This window comes from Corvus cornix, chromosome 13, assembly GCF_000738735.6.
Source record: "Corvus cornix cornix isolate S_Up_H32 chromosome 13, ASM73873v5, whole genome shotgun sequence".
In the NCBI taxonomy this organism is placed as follows: domain Eukaryota; kingdom Metazoa; phylum Chordata; class Aves; order Passeriformes; family Corvidae; genus Corvus; species Corvus cornix.
The window spans coordinates 14,079,301-14,097,912 of NC_046343.1; the positions used below are offsets into that span (position 1 = coordinate 14,079,301).

The 18,612-nt window shown below is 43.8% G+C and overlaps 1 protein-coding gene across 3 annotated transcripts in view; it reads right to left on the reverse strand.

The window, feature by feature from the left end:
• The window catches only part of LOC104693510 (protocadherin alpha-C2), a 92,297-nt gene that overhangs the window by 36,507 nt on the left and 37,178 nt on the right, over positions 1-18,612 (reverse strand). For 2 of the 3 annotated variants that reach the window (XM_039559909.1, XM_019289961.3), the window contains exons 2-3: positions 3,150-3,208; positions 911-999 (exon numbers count right to left, since the gene is read on the reverse strand). In XM_039559909.1, coding sequence (XP_039415843.1) covers positions 911-999; positions 3,150-3,208 — 148 coding nt within the window. Of the gene's footprint in view, positions 1-910; positions 1,000-3,149; positions 3,209-11,475; positions 13,993-18,612 lie in introns of those variants that run through there. The other variant, XM_039559908.1, reaches the window with a different exon arrangement.

Sequence of the window (18,612 nt, forward strand, 5' to 3'; positions counted from 1 at the left end):
AGTTTAGTTTGGACACAGCTGAAAACAGTAACTGACTGCTCCTCTATGTCTCTACACTGTTCCTGCTCCAAAATCAAAAGTGAGAATATTTTTTTTGTCTGTACTGCAAAACATCCAGGTGATTTTTTTTCTAAACTCCATGAGAACCCTCTGTCAATTCTTATTGACTGCTGTGAAGTCATCAGTCAGTGACAGAGTAAATAAAGCTGCATTCTAAACCATGCTTTTAGTAATTTATTTTGACAAATAAATAACGTTTTAGTTTCCATCATTGTGTATTAGTGAATGAAAACAGCTAGCGAAAAAATTAGGTCTGATTTCACCACAGGAAAGTAAAATGAGAAGAGACATTCAAAGAGATTTACTGGCTTTGTAAAAATAACAAAAGGAAAACTGATAAGCTCCTAGCCCAGTTTTACTGCTCTTTTGAAATGGAGGGCAAATCAGCTCTGGAATACACACATCAGAACTGAACCATTATTCCACCATTCCATTACACAAACCAGTAACCTCCAAAAGCAGGGTGAAAGCTGGGATCAGGGACTCTTATCTCCAGTGCTCATCTGAGACTGAGTAAAGAAAAAGATGGATTTTATGCTTTGTTGTTCCACTCTATTTAGATTCCACAGATTAATTTACAAGAACTTTATATCCAGATCACAGAATATTCGGAGTTGGAAGGGATCCACAAGGATCATCAAGTCCAAATCCTAAGTGAATGGCTCCTATCTCATACAGGGATTGAGCCCACAGCCTTGGGGTTATTAGCACCATGCTCTGACCAGCTGAGCTCACCTGAGGGTCTTCACTCAGAGATATCAAACAGAGGAAAAATTAACTAGAAGCATTAGGAGGTCTACTGCAGTTAACATTAGTTCTTCACAAATATTCTGGATTTTCACATCCTTACCTGCTGTAGCACTGGAGACTGTTGGCCACTGCTGATCAGGCCCTGCTGGTCCTCCACGCAGGACTCCTGCCTCCTCCATATGCACAGCACTGGATAAGCAAATATCACAGTTGGATTATACAGTTCCCTTCTGCCCTGGACTTCACAGCATTTCCCTTTCCTGCCACTCTTCAAAGTTCACAACTATTTATCACTGTGCAGCTACTCCTACAGTGTTACATGATGTTAGCAGCACGAGAACCAGCTGTTTTGACTTGCAAAAAATACCTTTGATTATTTACTAAAACACAGTTGTGGAGTAACTTATAAAACAAACACCTGCAGGACACTTTGCTCTCATTGACTGGGAGTCACTAACAAGGAAGTGACACATCTTTGCTATTAGGATGTAGCAACATTAGGCAAATGATTAAAAAGCTGGTGGAGTTAGTTCTGATCTTCTGTCATTGTGCCATTTTAGCAGATCCCACCTTCCTGGGTTACTGCACATTTCTCGTGAGCAATTCAGGAAGAGAAATACATTTTCTCAAATGCAAAATCTAACACAGCAAATTTTACAGTGTCACATCACGAGCACTGGGCGTTGAAAGCACCAATTTGCACCTTACATGGAAGGAAAAGAAAAAATCTGCTATTTTTAATGCAAAACTAAGCATTATATTTATATGCAGTTCCTTAAGAGAAACAGGATTCTGTGACTGTGTCCCTGTCTCTGCTTATTGGCTTTGCACTCCCTTTCACACTTCCAGCTGAACTCAAGGGGCCGTTTCATCCAAATGTGGCAGACATCAAGGGTACCAAATTTCTACAAGTTTTATGAAAAATCAGCATTTTATGAAAACCATCAGCTGGGCAGGGCACACAGGCTCAGAACCTGAGGTTTCAGGTAAGGACAGGGGCTGCTGATGCGAGAGAGCAGAGGAACATCTACAATCTCCCAGAAAGGCCCCATTAGTCTTGTGGGATGAATGGTTTTAAATAAGCTCTTACTTTTCATTAATTGTTCAAGCAGCTTCAGACAAGATCTTGAACTTCGTATAGAAAGGAATGTGGATCCCCAAGAGCATGCCTGACTCAGGACCAGCAGATAAGGTGCTCAGGTAGGCAGAATTCCTTCTTCAGGATCCTGCTCCCCAGACTGTTCATTGATTTTGCAGTTATGGATTACAGAAAAAATTGAAAGTCACAGCAGGAATATAAAAGAAAGAAAACAGCTTGCCCAGTAGGCCACAAAGTCAAGCTTGCTCTGTCTTCCTTTGCTTTTGGTCCTTGAGGTTTAGATTCCTTTTCACACAGCATCTCAAAGTCAGTTGGGAGTCACTCTGTGTCCTCACCCACATGAAGCACAGTGTGACTCTGAATTTAGGACTTGATTCTTATAAAAACCCTTCTGCCCTGTGGGTAATGGACAAAGGCACAGTACCACTGCACCAACAATTCTGAGGAACTCATACCACCCTCACTTTGTGATGCCACTAGGAATGACTGCAGCCTTATGACTGCATCCAAACCTGTATGGGAATCTTACTAATCACATCAGATTGCAACTGAATTTAGAACCAGTTTTCTAGTCTGCTTAGGGAGAGCAAAAATACTGTTTGATTTAGGCTCTACAGAAACAATTTTAGTATAATTCTCTTTTTCCAAGTGTACTGAGTAGAAAATGATAGCAGACTGTTTGCGATATTAGGCAGCAGATTTTCAAAGATGTCTAAAGAGATTTGGACAAAACCCCCACTTTTCCTTCTTTGAAAATCCATCTCATATCTTCAAAAAGTCCTTTCAACTGTATTAATCTTCTTGATTGCACCATGTGGTTAATAAACCTGCTGCAGGAGCAGCTACTTTTATGGTAATGAGAAACAAGAAGATGGAAATGCAGACTGACTATTGAAACATCAGCACTGATGATTACAGGGAGCTTTAAAATGAACAAAAAGTATATAATGACAATTAAATGATTCAATAATTAGAACAATTGTGCCTTGACAGTCAACAGATACAAAAGCAGAAGGTAAAAAGAAAGAACAGCACAGCTCTACAGGAGCACAATAACAGCCTAAGATGCAAGTCAGACTGAATCTGTAGCATGTGGAGATTGGAAGTGACAGCAGCAGAACTCAGGTGCTTTCCATCTAAGCATAGATATCATCAATCTAGGGCATCAGAAGAAACTCTGTCCTTTTCACAGAGGAAAAAACCACAGAATTCCCCTTCTCTGGAGAAACACCACACATACCTTTGCATTCCTGCCCTCAGGGATGCAGAGTAGCGCCAGTCCGGATTGGGGTGTTTTGGCTGTAGAAACATAAGCCCAGGACAATGCTGTTAGTGTCAGTAAAACACGCTAAAAATCATATGCATCTGGCTAATTTTGTCAGAAAAGCCTATATGGATATACCCAATTTTTGTGAATTGCCAAATCTTTCTACAAATCTAAAGAAACTTTCAAATGGGCACACAGGGAGTGTCTCTGTAATAAACTTGTCTGCATGCCAAGGCCTTTGGCTAGAGATGATCTCTGTGGAACATTTAATGCTGCAAACTGGTGGAAAGTTATCTCACACATTTATCAACATTTTGGGCATAGGATGAAAAACCAACATCATAAATCCAGAAGTACATTGTTTGTTTACCTGATAAGGTGAGAAAACGGGAACTTCTGCACTGAATAGTAAAAATGTAGCTCCCTGTGAGGGGGACATGTGGGGCAGCGAGGTTTCTGCTGGAATTCAGTGTACTGCAGAGGACTGCAATGGATGGTATCAGATTTGCAGACTGCAGCAAGTCTTTTATTAAGGACAGACATGTTCATAATACCAAAACCTATTAGATTTTCCATATTCATGAGAGGGCATAAGAGGTAGAAGGGGAAAACAGCCAGCAATACCCTCTGACCAACAAACCTCAGCATATGCTGATGTGCTGCAGCATGACTTGCGAAATAAGGAGATAATTAAGAAATCCTCTGTTGATCAAAAATTGCTCCAGAAAATAGTTTTTGCATTGTCAGGGGATCGTCACTATAATTTTCAACTACAGCCAAGCTCAGGTCCCTTAAAATTAAGCCCTAAGGACATACCAAGGTTATTTCTCAAGGTACTAGAAACATTATTCTGGAGGTGATAGTGTAGTGAGTGCTTAAGTTCAGGCACTGGAATTCACAGACAGAACTTATGTCCAAAAACATAATGGACTACATTCATTCCTGATGTGTCTTGCACTGTGCCAAACACACAAATAATAAATGACAGTAATGGTTTAATTCTCTTCAAATTATTGGAGGCAAATCAGAAATGAATTTGACCCCATTACTTGAAAGAGAAAAAGAAAGTGTTGAATGTTCTGAATTATTTAAAGCCAACTCTGTTGTTCCTCTTGAGGTTTGGCGTATGCTTTTCCTTGGATCAATAGGTATTATTCAAACAAAAATGGAGCAATTACAACTTACAGTATTGCTCTATCACCATACTTCTCAGGTCCAGCATCACTCAAGACTGAGATGCTCCTGGATGATGCACACACGAGTATTCTTTAGTCTGAGTTACACAAAAGGGAGGAGGCTGCTATTTGCAACCACACATTAAACATCTGTGCTAGCAATTTCCTTCCCATTTAGCCCCCTATTCTCTGTCATGCTCAGGTTCTGCTGAGTTTAGCAGAAAGTGGTTTGACAAGAAGCCCATTATGCATGGTTCTAGTCTTTTCTGATTAATTCCATTTTGGCCCCAGTCCCAGGGATGTCAAAGCAACTCTAAAGTCAACCACGTAGTAACAGTCAATGAAAGAGGGTAGAGAACACACACCGATCAGATCCTCTCCTGAGCTTGCCTTTCTCGAGTATGAAGGGTGCTGACAGCAGAAGATTTGGCTTTTCTTCTGCTGGGGATTTTTTTTATTGCAGGGGAGCTGCTGGACTGGAGGAAAGCCCCTTTGTTCTATTTTGCAATTTGAGAGGTGCAGGTAACTAACTTGCACAGGCTTGTAGGCAACATGAGGAGGAGGAATCTTACCACAGTCCCAGGCAAAACACAGATAAAGTGAGATTACATCAAAGCACTGACAAAGTCTGACACCAATTGGGTAGGAGTGAGAAAAGAGGAAAACGACCACTCACTCACAGTACGTAGATTTTTGGTTTTCAGATGAGAGCTTTCCAACTCTTGGATAGAAGACAAAAACTTATGTTCTGTTTGCAATGGGGCATCAGATCTTAAATGGGTGATGATGTCAGGAGAAACTAATTAATTAGAAATTCATTATTTATTCACTTCATATGCAGGGACCAAGACTCCCCATGTCAATATAAGAGAAATTAGGAGACTGGTATTTTCAAGGGTTACTATCTAGAATCTCTGGCATCTTGTGGCTATTCTCTCTTTGCTATGACTCTTCAGGTAGGGCTGTAGTGCTGTTCCCAGGGGAGCAGAAGAAGCAAGCAGGGAAAAGGATGAGAAAAATGTACTCTGGAGGTGGAAAGATCTGTTGCCACAGTTGACTGTCAAGGGCTGGGGGTTTTTTTAACTGTGAAAAAAATCAATATCTGTGACTTCCTTTTGAAGTCCTTACAGGAAGAACAAGAGCACAAGGCAGTTGGGCAGCATTCTATCTTTGTGCAGACCTATTTTCACCCAGTTTTACCATGTGCTTGCTGCTTGACTGGGTAGTTTCAGAGCTCAGCAAGAGGCACATTTGTCCCACACTTGTGTTACCACAGGTTGGTGTTCTGCAACTGACAAAATCAGCGAAATTTCTATTTTGTCAGCATAATTGGCTTCTCCTTTTGTTCTGCTACAGACTGTGGTTCTTTCAGTTTCTCTGGCCATAAGAGGAAAGTTGTTCCAATACATCTCTAAATGAGACTGGACTAGAAAAGCAATAAAGCATGACCAGTAATAGAACTGGAGCACAGTAGAAGCAAACCTATTCAGCAATATCTCTCCCCAGCTCAGATGCACTAGTGTTGCTTCTTAGAAATCCACCAGGAATCCACAGTCCACACACTTGGGTTGGTTTATATTTCTGGCTATGAACAGTCCACCTTCACCAGACCACTCCCTGAAATCTGCCACGCAGCCAAGTGTGTCCCACAGCACTGTGCCAGTACACCATGTGGCCCATCTCAAAGTAGAGCTGAGCCCTCAGGCAGTCCCAGTGGACAGGGGGCTGCACAGCAGCTCTCCATGGGCTGTGAAAGCCCCATCACCTGCTTGGCTGTGAGATGTGCAGCTGTGTCCTAAACCAACACCACCAGGACAAGGTGCAGCTGACCAGGAAGTGTGAGTACGGAGAGGAAGCACAAAGAGGAATACAGGCTCTGAACTGGTCCCGATGCTTCCCAGTTGTACATCCCCACACTCTCACTGTGTCACACAATGCTGATGAAGACAATATTGTTCCTTTTACCTCCCCAGCTCCCAATTCATCACAAGACCCTGTTTCTCACAATCCAGCACATTCTATTAGGTTTAAGGTAATTTCAACTTGCCACTTCCCTCAGAGATTTTTGGAGGTCCTGTAGCAAGTCCAGCAGTCCTGTCAGGAGGTGAAAGAAATCCCACAATCCAGCACAAAAGTAATCAACCATTCCCTGTTTCACCAGTTAGCTGCTTTTTCTGATTCAGTTACAGCACACATCACCATAGTGTGAGATGAGTCAAAATCTATCCAGGTGCCTACAGAAGTGGTTGTCACTGCACCAGGTGAACACCTCATGCCACCAGCTTGCTCCTGCTGATTCTTCCAGGCACCAGGGTTTATTCTGCCAACCACATAACCACAACCATTAATGTCACTAGTCATGAATAATGTGAATGTAGAGTTAAAGCAGAGCCATCTTAGGAGCAAGAAAGCTCATGCAAAATGCCACACAGTCGTTTTCAAGTGGGTTAACTGAAGAATCATTTCATTGGTTCAGGAAGAATAAATTTAGTTGAAAATGTATCATTACAAACATTTCCCTCAGCTCTCTTTTTTACCTAATACCTCGACACAGTAAGAACTTGTCCCCGGGAAAGGAGAAATTTCTAATTTTTAAAATATTGTCCTGATCCCATCATCAATGGATCAATGCACACACTAACTTTCACTTCAGTGCTTGCTAGAACAAAACCTGCTTGAAGTAGAGAAGTGTGAATCTAATATTTACAAACAGTTACCAGATGCTGAGACTCCTAAAAACATCCTGCTTCATTCTGATTTCCACACAAATGCACAACAGAATGACATAAGGTATGTTTATCAAATGTATCTGCTTTGAAGCAATAATAAAAGGCTTTTAGAACCTCTGACCGCATAAGGCTCTGCTTATTTTCAAGTGAGACAATGCTGACAGCTGTGAGGAAACAGACTTCTATTCCTGCTTTCCTTCTGTGAATGTTTAGAATTAAGTTGATGTGGAGAACAAACTATTTAAATATGTTTTTATCATTCAATAAATCAAAAAGGAAACTGGAAAAAGTTGTAATTCAAAAGCCCAAATTCTGGGAACGTTCATTTGCATTCCTAACTCTGAGAAAACTGAGGTGAAGGGAACAGACAAGTGTTTCTGTAAAGTACATTTAACGAGTTCCAAGAGAAGGAAAACACCTCTGCTTAATCTTGGATGCAAATTTCTGCTGGCACAGCAGAAGCCTCAAGCCTGAGTGCCCTGAAGCACAGAGCACTGTCCCTGCTCAGCCCAGCAGGTTCAGACACTGCCATTAAACAAAAGAACAAACATTTATAGTTAACCTTTTCAATGTCAGTAGGGCTGGCGAATTTCTTAAAGGCTTAAGTTCTTGCACTGAGATTGTAAGATATTCCACCACTAATACCTTTAAATCCTCTGAGAGAAATCTCTTGGACAGACTGCTACAAGCAGTGCTGTGACGTTACTATTTAGACACTTCAAAACATGCTTGCATTTAAAGTAGTATCAAAATGTGTTCAACTCAAGTGTTGCTTTCTTTTTACCATGTGTTTAGCAAGCTGGTTTTGAAGTGAAAAATACAGAAAAAGAGCCAGAATAAAAGCAAACAGCTGTAAACCTCCAATGGATCTTGTGGGCCTTACTACCACCAATGTGCAGTTTTTTCACTTTCTTTACAAGTGTCCATAGAGCAACACGCTCTATTTCTGAACATCACATGAAACATCATGTTTTGTCAGCCACATGTGTCACCACACAAAAGAAAGGGTACAAGGAAATGTATAATATAAAGAGTTTATATCTAGTTCTAGCAAGTATCCAGACTGTCCACTCCTCATTAGGAATGTGCCAGGCTGCCTTCTGGGACAGAAAACTCCTGTTAAAACATTTTGGTTTGATTGTTATTTCCTGCGTTGAAGGGAAAAGGCTGTCAAGAGACGCAAGACATAAGAAATGAGCTTAACTGCACAGGATGTAAGAACAAGACAGGAAAGAAGAAAAGAAAAACCAAGGACCAGACACTACCCAGACATCATTCAGGATCTTCACAGGAATATGAGGGAACAGACTCCAGACTAAAGCACTGAAACCCTTCCTGAAAATGACTGATCATCACTGCAGCACTGCCCAGTAACAAAATCACAACTTCACATAAAATCTCTTCACAAAATAGTGTGTGCACCCCTGTTTCAAAAGACAGGAATCCAGGCTGCCCATAACCTCACACAGTGCCAGAAATGAAGCCACAGTATTTTTTTTCCCCCTTATATTTTGCCTACACTGCCTGCCTGGTCCCCCTGCAGTAGTTATCTGATGAGAGAGCAATATCCATTAACCCCGCATCGCTACCCTTATCACCACCAGCCTCCTGACAGCAATAACCCTGTCCAAGATTTCCTGTGCAGCTGCATTAGTACATTTCTTCTTTGACAAAACACCTTTGGTCTGAGTCATCCTTATAAACCTACAAAGGACTGTGCAGGTAAGCAGGGCGAACACAGAAGCAGCGGTTATCTTGCAGAAAAAAGCTTCCATTCCACCATCACAACACTGCCAGTAAAAAAGGAATAGCCACACAGGAGTCAGAGCTTCACCAGGTACTAAAAATTCCCTGCCTAACCTTATTGCACTTGTTTTCACTCCTACTGTATCCTTCTAATGACCCAATAAAGTCAGTCACAACTTAGTGTAAGCATTAACATCTTTGACCTTACCAGTAAATATGAAAAGAACCAAGACCTTATTGCCCCAAATGTTACTGAGATTAATCCCAAATAACTTGGAAATATTTTTCCTCTCACTGGATAAACAATATTTTCAAAATAATAGCCACTGTCAAACCAGTGTATCCAGTGAAACTAGGTGTATCTGTGCTTAGAAAACCCAGTCACCTCGTCCCATCCTCATCAATGAACAACCAGTAGAAAATCCATTTCCAAAAACTGTGTGGAAGAAAAAAAAGAAAGGACCTGTTCACACCATCCAAAAGTAAAACACAGATCAGAGACTGACTTTGTAAATTGGTGCATGGACAATACTGCCTGTTGCTGTGCCTCACAAGTGAAGGCCCAGGCTCTTAAAGGCTGATTCAAAGTTCACTTTAACTAAAAAGAGAAACACAGTTCCCTGAAAATCTAATAATACAAAGATCATTATCCTTAAAAAGTAGAATTCAGTGTTGCTAAGCAATTGATGGCATCTTCAGTGCAAATGCTGAGCTTGAAACAGTAGAAAGACAAGATTTTTAGTATGTAATTAGCCCGGAACTAGTAATTAGTGAATGCCATTACATTCAGCCATTTCCTCATGTGCACATGGCATTGATACATCTTCATAGAATGCCCTACCACAGGACAGGTTGAGAAGCAGAGGCCTAAGAAAAGAACTTGTGACGAGAAAAACTTGTCAGAACTTCACCTCTGTTTAAATCATACAGAGCTAGTTGAATAACTGATTCCCCTTTAGGATGACAACTCCACACAGGCAGCATTCCTTAGTTTGTTCTACACAACTCTCTGCTTTTGTACTCCAAGTTTGGGCTGGCTTTGCTGCCACTGCCTGATCTGCACTGGTAATCAAAACTTGCTAATTCATTGCATTCAATGGAGCAAGTCTCAAAATGTGATAGGAATCTGTTAAACTGATTTCCTACTGGTCTTACATCCAAAGTGAAGTAATTTCCAGTTATTGCTTTTCTTCTTGCACATCCCCCCACCCCAAAGATCAGCTCTAAAGTGTGTATTTCACTCTTTGATTCTTCAGCATACATGCTCATAGAGCATGTCTCATAGTCCCTCCTATATCAAACACATTCCAGGCATTTTATTTAATTTGAAGGTACAAAAACTGCACAGAAAGAGAAAAAAGCACCTCCCCTGTACCCTGCCACTGTGATTTACAGAAAAACAGTGCATTCATTTTAAATGGATTAATGTTGAATGGATGATCATTACTCTCTAAAAGCATTTTTATGGAAGACTTGCTGGCTCTTAAGATATGGGCATCTCTGTTCAACAAAAAAACAGTTGCAAAAGATGCTAACATCTTCATATGTGAAAAAGTATAAAGAAAGAAATAAACTAGTTCTATTTCTGTGGCAACAATACACAAATAAGGCTCCTTTCTATCCCACCAGTTACTCCCCCGACTTTCCCACATCTGGGGCACAGCACATATTAATGCACAAACTGATCTTATGCCTGCCACAATTATGGGATACAAACAACACACAGTAATTGCAATATTTTCGTTTGTGCACCAGAATTAGTCTCTCCTGTGAGCGCTTCTGAGTTCAGTCCCAACATGAGTAAAAAGCAAACTGCACAGATCATGCAAACTACACACCAACTGCAGGCTTCCTGCAAGCCAGCATAAAGCAACCATTAATTCTTCTCTGTGGGAAAATATTGCAAAGGTTAATACATGGCTGGTGGAACCATAGGTATTAAACAATTTTCAATAGCAACCCAGCAGGTTAGAAGTTGCCACTCTGGAACTTAATGATGGTGACTTGCTCTAATGCTCTGCAAAGATGTCACTGGGTTGTCACAGGCCAGAAAGCAAAAAATGCAGCACTGGGTAGAACAAACATTAGCAAAGGAGGGATTGCAGTTTTCAGACAACTTAAAACATGCTCACATTAGTAAGATCACTGCAATAATATGCTTTGCTAAATTCAACAGATTTACTTAGGTATGAAGACAGCAAAGCAGCAAACATCCATAACTGCCATAAAGTAACCTTTTGATTTCAAGGCTAATCACTGATTATTTTTTCTCCTGCAATATGAGTTTTACCATCAAAACTGTAAGACTAGATGTGTCATTCCCTAGCAGTCTGTAGCAGCAGGCAATTTTAGACCTGTAAGAGAAAAGGGAAGGATGCAGTACTCAATACAGCATATGCTGCAAAAATGAGGTGAATCTCGAGCAACAGATGCATATACTGAACTTACCAACTGGACCCTGAAAGTCTCAGTATTTACCTAGAAACAAAATGCATGGCATAGATTAGATTCATTATAACCAAGTTTCATAGCTGAGTGTCAGCAAGCCCCTAAGGGAATATGCTTCATCTGAGTTTTCCAGTTGGACCCTCTGCTTGAGTAAAGATTTGCTCAGAGCTCTGTGCAGACCATTTACCAAGGGAGCCTCACCTCATTAGGAGTAATGGAGTCATTTCTAAGTATGATCAGGTTTTGTGCACTCTGCCCACTTTGTCCTGTCAGATGCCTCTCAGTCACCACTGCAGAGGGACCAGTAGTTCCTGTTGGGCCACAGGTATTGTAAAACATGAAAGTGTCACTTCCTGATCCTGCAGTCAGGCATGCCTTATAGCAGTAGGTCTTAGTGAGAGACCCATTGCCCCTCACTTCAATGAAATGGGGCTGTACTTTTAAACCTTGGGGCAGTCTAGCATCAATGTTGTTGTTGGCCTGCTTGTACAGATCAGCAGGGCTCCGTTCTCTGACCGTACAGCACCCTGCACAGCAGGAGCTCCCATACAGACTGTATCTGTAGCACTTGATAATAGTCAGCCCAATGATTGTGAAAAGGAAAACGAAGGAGATGGCGCTCAAAGCGATAATGAGATAAAGAGTGACCTCTGAGTAATTGCTTGGACTTTTAAAGTGTCTTCTTCTATCAGGGATGATTTTGGAAACTCTGTCCACCACAGCAACAGTGATGGCTACTGATGAGGACATCGATGGCTCTCCATTGTCTCTCACCTCCACCGTCAGGTTGAAAGTAGGTGTGCTGTCCTCCCCCAGTTTGCGAGTAGTCCTAATCTCCCCAGTGTGGAGCTCTATCCTGAACAAACCCGGATCTGAGGTTTGCACCAGGTAGAAGAACAACCAGGCATTTTGTCCTGAGTCCCCATCAATGGCTATAATTTTGGTTACCAAATATCCAGCATATGCCGAGCGTGGGATCATCTCCAGGGCTGCTGAAGTGTTGGTTGAGGTAGGATACAGAATCTGTGGAGCATGGTCATTCTCATCTACCACGTAGATGTAGACAGTGACAGTGCTGCTCAGTGGTGGGATCCCAGCATCCTGAGCCTGGACAATCACCTGGAACTCCCTTAGTGTCTCATAGTCAAAGGACCTGACAGCATACATGTTGCCACTATCGGATTTAATGGAGACATAGGAAGCAACCGGTAGCCCTTCAATCTCTCCATCTACTAGAGAATAGGACACATAGGCATTTTTGGCAACATCTGGGTCAGTGGCTTTAATAGTGCACAGGAAGGCTCCAAGGGGGTTGTTCTCAGGGATGTAAACTGAGTACACAGGTTCCTCGAAGCGTGGAGGATTGTCATTGATGTCGGAGATCTCCACATGGATCACCTTCTGGGAGGACAGAGGGGGGCTCCCAGAATCAGTAGCAGTAACTGTGATGTTGTAGGCTGCTGCTTTCTCGTGGTCCAGTTTGCCCTGGGTGACCAAGGTGTAGGAGTTCTTGAAGGAGTTGAGAGTGAAGGGGAGGCCGGGTGGAATGCGCAGGCTCACCTGCTTGTTCAGCCCTGAGTCCTGGTCAGTGACACTCATCAGGGCCACCACAGTTCCTGACCTCGCATCCTCTGGCACTGGGCTGTACAGGGAGGTCAGCTCCACTTCAGGAACATTATCATTGGCATCCACAATGTTGACCAGCACCTTGCAGTGCCCAGCCATAGAGACAGGGCCCTGATCAGTGGCTTGTACATAGATCTCATAGGAGGATGCCTCCTCATAGTCCAAAGTGCCATTAACCCGCACCTCCCCTGAATGTGGGTCCACGCTAAAGAGCTGTCTCACCTTCTGGGGGGTGTAGCTGCTGAAGGAATAGATCACATCCCCATTAGAGCCCTCATCAGGGTCTGAGGCATTGAGTTTGACCACTAGCGTGCCAGGCAGGGAGTTCTCCAGAAGGCTCACGGTGTAGGTGGAGCGGTCAAAGGCAGGTGGGTTGTCATTGGTATCCACAACTCGCACAGAGATCTGGGCCGTACCAGACTTGGGGGGATCCCCACCATCCACAGCAGTCAGCACCAGCTGCTGCAGGGCAGTCTGCTCCCGGTCCAGTGGCTGCTGCAGCACCAGCTCCAGGAGTTTGCTGCCACTCTGGAAGCCTTTAAGGTCCAGGGCAAAGTGGCGACTGGGGCTGAGCAGATAGTTCTGCACGGAGTTGGTGCCCACATCAGGGTCCTGGGCACTTTCAATGTGGAAACGGGCCCCGGGCACGGCAGACTCACTGATCTCCAGCCGGTAATCCTGGCGGGGGAACCGCGGCGCGTTGTCATTGATGTCCAGCACCTCCACCTCCACGTTGTGCACCTCAATGGGCTGCTCGATGACCAACTCCAGGCTGAGGAAGCAGGAGGGGCTCAGCTCGCAGAGCGCCTCGCGGTCCATACGCTCCCGCACCAGCAGCGCCCCGCGGCCCAGCTCCAACTCCAGGTACTGCCGGCCGCTGCCCGAGGTGATCCGCGCTCCCCTCGCCGCCAGCCGCCGCGGATCCACGCCCAGGTCGCTCGCCACGCTGCCCACGAAGGCGCCGTGCGGCAGCTCCTCCCGCACCGAGTAGCGGAGCGGCCCGCCCGCCGCCCGCCCGGCGCACAGCCCCAGCAGCAGCAGCGGGCCCAGCACCGCCGCCCCGCCGCGGCTCCGCCGAGCAGCCGCCGCCATGGCCGGGGCGGGGGGGTGGGTGCGGGGAGCAGCCGGAGCCCGGAGCCGCCGAGCCCGGCCCCGGCCCGGCCTCACTCCCCGCCGCCGCCCGGCCGCCTCATGCAAGCGGCGAGCAGCAGCCGCCGGCCGCCTCCGGCCCCGCCGCCGCCCGGTCCATGCTCGCCGGCTGCGCGAAGCGGCGGCTCCGACCTCTCTCCCTCCGGCGGCTCTCGGGAGGATGAGGAGGAGGAGGAAGGAGGAGGGACCGGGACTTGCCGGATCCGCTTTCTCCTGCTCCAGCTGCTGCGCGGGAGGAGGCGGGGGTGGACGCTAAGCCGCGGCTGGCGCCGGTTCAGCACCTGGGCCGGGAACAGCGGCACGGCGGGCGCCGCCCCCGCGCCCCGCCCGCGCCCACGTGTTGCGGCCCCGCGGAGCTCCGCGACCCTCGGCGCCCGTGGCCGCGGGCTCTGGCCGCGGAGGCTGGAGGGGCGCGGCTCCTGTGCCGTCCTCGCCGCTCCTTGTCTCCGCCCTGGCTTCGCTGCTGAAGCTTTAGGGGCGCGGAGAGGCGGCTCGGGGGAGCTGACAACTGCATTCACTTGTGGACCTGCTGCTGCAGCGCTAAAGTACGTTCGCTTGAGAGGGTTAAATCAGCGCAGAGCTCCGAACAAAATGGGCTTCCAGCCAGGTCTGGTGCCGTTTGTGTGTTGCTGCAGTGGGTTTGACGACCTCTTTCTTGGAGACCTGCCCCTGTGCTCCTTCGGAGATTCATTCTTGCTGCAGCACTATCCCCCTGCCCAACCTCTGTGGGCACCTCTGCGCTGCTTCCACCCACCTCCGCTCGGCTGAGACAATTCTGCAAGTCACACCCATGAGTTATGAGCATTTAAGGTGAGCCTCAGTTTCTCATCCAATGCAACACACAGGCTCAAGGTGATCAGGTGCAGCTGCAGAGAAGATGGAACATGATCTGTTTTCCAGTTACAGTTTTTTCCTCCTCTACCCTTGTGACAGAGAACTGACAAAAAAACAGTCGTGAAATTGAACAAACTCAGCAGTGGGGTTGAGGATGCTGCACCTGCAATGAGTTTTACCCCAATGTCACAAGTCCCAGCAAAGATAATAAACTTAGGCTCTCATTTGTACACCACCTAAGTCACAAAGCTGAGACAAACCATAGGCTGTAGTCCTCCAGCTGTGCAACTATGTTGTACCTACTACCCAATGCAGAAACTATTTCTCTACAAGTGTTTCTTTCCCTGTTGGTTTTTTCCCTTTCATTCCTCACAAAGTCTTTTTGAACATCCAAAAAAATCCTCTCTGGATCGGGCTGGTCTATCAAGGGGAGGGGGTGACCCCAACATTCAGCTAAAACCTCTTTCATTGCACCCCTCACCATGTTGGTTGATTTTTGAGAACACTATAAATATCTGAAGTTTTTGCTCTAATGTATCTGATGCAAAAACCCTGGAGCACAACTGCCCTCATTCTGACTCAGCACCACTAAGAATTACTACCATCTATCAGCTTTTATCTGTGGCCACCTCTACCAAAAGAGACAGTATCATCCCATTGTGGCTGATGGTTCCTTTATTCTCCACCCATTTTTGTGGCCCAAATATTTATTCTCATATTTATTCTAATATGCCCAATATCCCAGTGTCTGCAATTACTGCTGTCCAATCACCCAACCCTGTTTAGTATTTTTAAGTAGGATAAATGTAGGTCTGTGCAGACCAACACGGGAAGATAGAGATGCCAAGTGCCTAGAACACCTGGAAAATTGCCTATTTCAACCAGTTGCCAGGAGCCAAACACTTAGAAAAAAATTAACTTCAATTTTTTGGCTAGGTACCCACCTTCAAGATCACAATAGTCACAGAACAAAATAGTTTTTGACAGTCTCACAAACAAACAAAAAAACCCCAACCAAACAAAGAAAGTCCAACATCAAAAAACCCCATGAAAACCTAACCAACAAAACAAAGAATGAAAACCCCACCCATCAAAGAACCCAATACCCTGCTGAATGCAATAAAAATAAAAGTTACAGCAGCACTAACATACGTGGACTGTACAGCCATGTGTCAAAGCAACTTGCAGCCAACATGTAAGACAGAAACCTGAAGAGAGACACCCTCAGTTTTCCAAATAATCACACAGTGATTTCATCCAGACAGTCCACAGATCACCTCTGCCCCACAACTTCACGTGTACACCCACAAAGTTCTCTAACAAACCTACAAAACAACAGTAAAAGGCCAAAAGCCCCAGCAACACTGGCAACACCTAAGGCCCTGCCTTAAAGATGTTAATGAAGACTCTCCAGGAATGGACAATGCCCATGGGTAGGAGGTGGTGGGAAGATAAAACACGTCTCTGTAGGCAAGAGCTTTCTAGCCACAAGTTGACTTTACCCAGTGTTTGAATGAAACACACTGATCACACATCCAGGGGGTTTAATACAAGCAAGGAAGATTTCACAGTTTCTGGACCTCAGCGAGTTACTAGTGATGGACATTCAGGCTCTGCTCTAGTGTATTTCAACAAGGAAGGGCTGACGAACCTTCAAACCCTCACCCACCCCACTATTTACACATTACCTCAGTTCATCTTTCCTCACACCCCGTGTCTCAGTGGTCAGCTAAGACTCTGCACAGCCAAAGTTTTGTAAAACACCACAGAACATAAACCCCAATAGAGACGATACACACATGTTCCATAATATTTTCATTCCCATCAAAGATGTCACTAAACCTCAGGTTCTTAAGAAAATTTTTCTCCTGTTTCCAGAATTTTAAGATCTAGGATTTTCTGGTTTCTTGCCTTTTTTGTAAGTTTTATAAACTTGAATAATTATTACTCTGATAATCACTGTATAAATTGATACTATAACTTGGCTTATTTACAGTAACATTGTACAAATGTCACAGTCTTCCTCAAAAATGCTTGCTTTATGAAGTTAATGCTGACTACAGAGTGGATAAGTGATATACCAAAATGTGTTCTGTTCTGATTAAATGTTCCTCAAGTCCTTTAAAATCTATATAAAATTCATCAATGGTCATAATAATTTTAGTTATTTCTATCAGCTTCAGTGTTAATGCTGAGTCAGTCCTGCAGACCATGATTTTTAATTCAGGAAAATCTTCAATTGAGAAAACACTTCAGGATCTGGTCTGTAGTAATATTGATTTTTCTAGTAATAGACAAAAGTTGAAACACAGAAAAATGTAATTTCAGTTGCAATTGAATCAAGGCTTAGGGGCTTCCTAGTTTTCTTTTTTCCAGAGTTTTCCTTCTCAGTAATTTCTTGAAATTTCACCTAAGCATTAAAATTTTGAAACACCTTCAAATCTCACCAAAGAAAAATGTGCCCATTGAGTTCAGAACAATGCACACAAGCAAGAGAATCAGAATTCATCCCTGCAGCAAGAACAGCTGATAAACCTGATAACCCCTGGAGTGATTGGATACTGCCTGTATGCAGTGTCTATATACACAGGCCTCTGGTATTTGCTGACATACAAAAACTGCACTGCTTTAATTAGCTTGGCTAAATTAAATGGTACAAGTACAAACATACAGGTGGAGCAAAGAATACTGATTTTATCAAGTCCTGCACAAGAAAAGCAAGTATGTTTCAAGATAGTCATACATTGATATGTATCTACCCCAACAACCATAGTAATAGAACTATTTTAGTATGGAAAATCCTCACATTTCTCTGCAAGTCTTCCTTGAAACAGTTCTACATATAGATATGTCTGAATTAGCAGCAGCCTGATGCAGTGCCACAGAAACATGTCTGTGCAGATTTTTCTCTTGGTAATGATACAATTATATACAGATACAGTTCTGTACGTATTTAGGCCCTTGAAAAGTTCATCCACTTCAAATCACACTTATACAAGCAATTTTTTTCTATAAAGTTGTGACAGGGATCTCATAAACTTGCTTGGGCAGCAATAAATTTATGTTCAATTTGCTTCATTGCAGAACACTACGCAAAGTCCCTCCTCTGGCTATTTCTGAGTCTCATACAGCAAAAGGGAGAGAAAGACGTACCAGAAACAAGAAAGATGTGAAAGTACAACATGTAAACTGAAGAACTCCAAGGTGTTTTGACATCTGAAAAGACATTTCACTTCTTTGTAAATAATTTCACGTTCAGTAACTCATATCCCTCAAACATTAGAGTCAATGACTCAGTGTCATGATGTAACTCCTTTCTAAACTGGTGGGAAGACACCAGCTCCAAGCACTGGACTTCAAATTTCTGCACAGGATTTTAGTAGCAATGAGTTTGCTTGAATCCTGTATAAAAAAAAAGACATTGTTTCAGCCTACTGATAAAACTGTGTGCAAAAAATATGGAGACAAGTCCACAAAATCCATAGTTTAGCCATTAACAAACAGGTAAGTGCTGTCATTCTCTAGAAAAAACTAGATTTCCTCTATGTGCCTGCTTGTATTTGGTGCCTGCAATTTGTCTGCCTTACTTAGAATTAAATCAAGTCCAGAGAAAGGAACATCCATCAGTCCTAGGCCAGATTACATCAACCAAAGTGGAAAACAATACCAATAAATTGTAAGGGAATGATGAGTTCGTGCAGTTTCTTATACACAGTTTTTTCCTGTGAT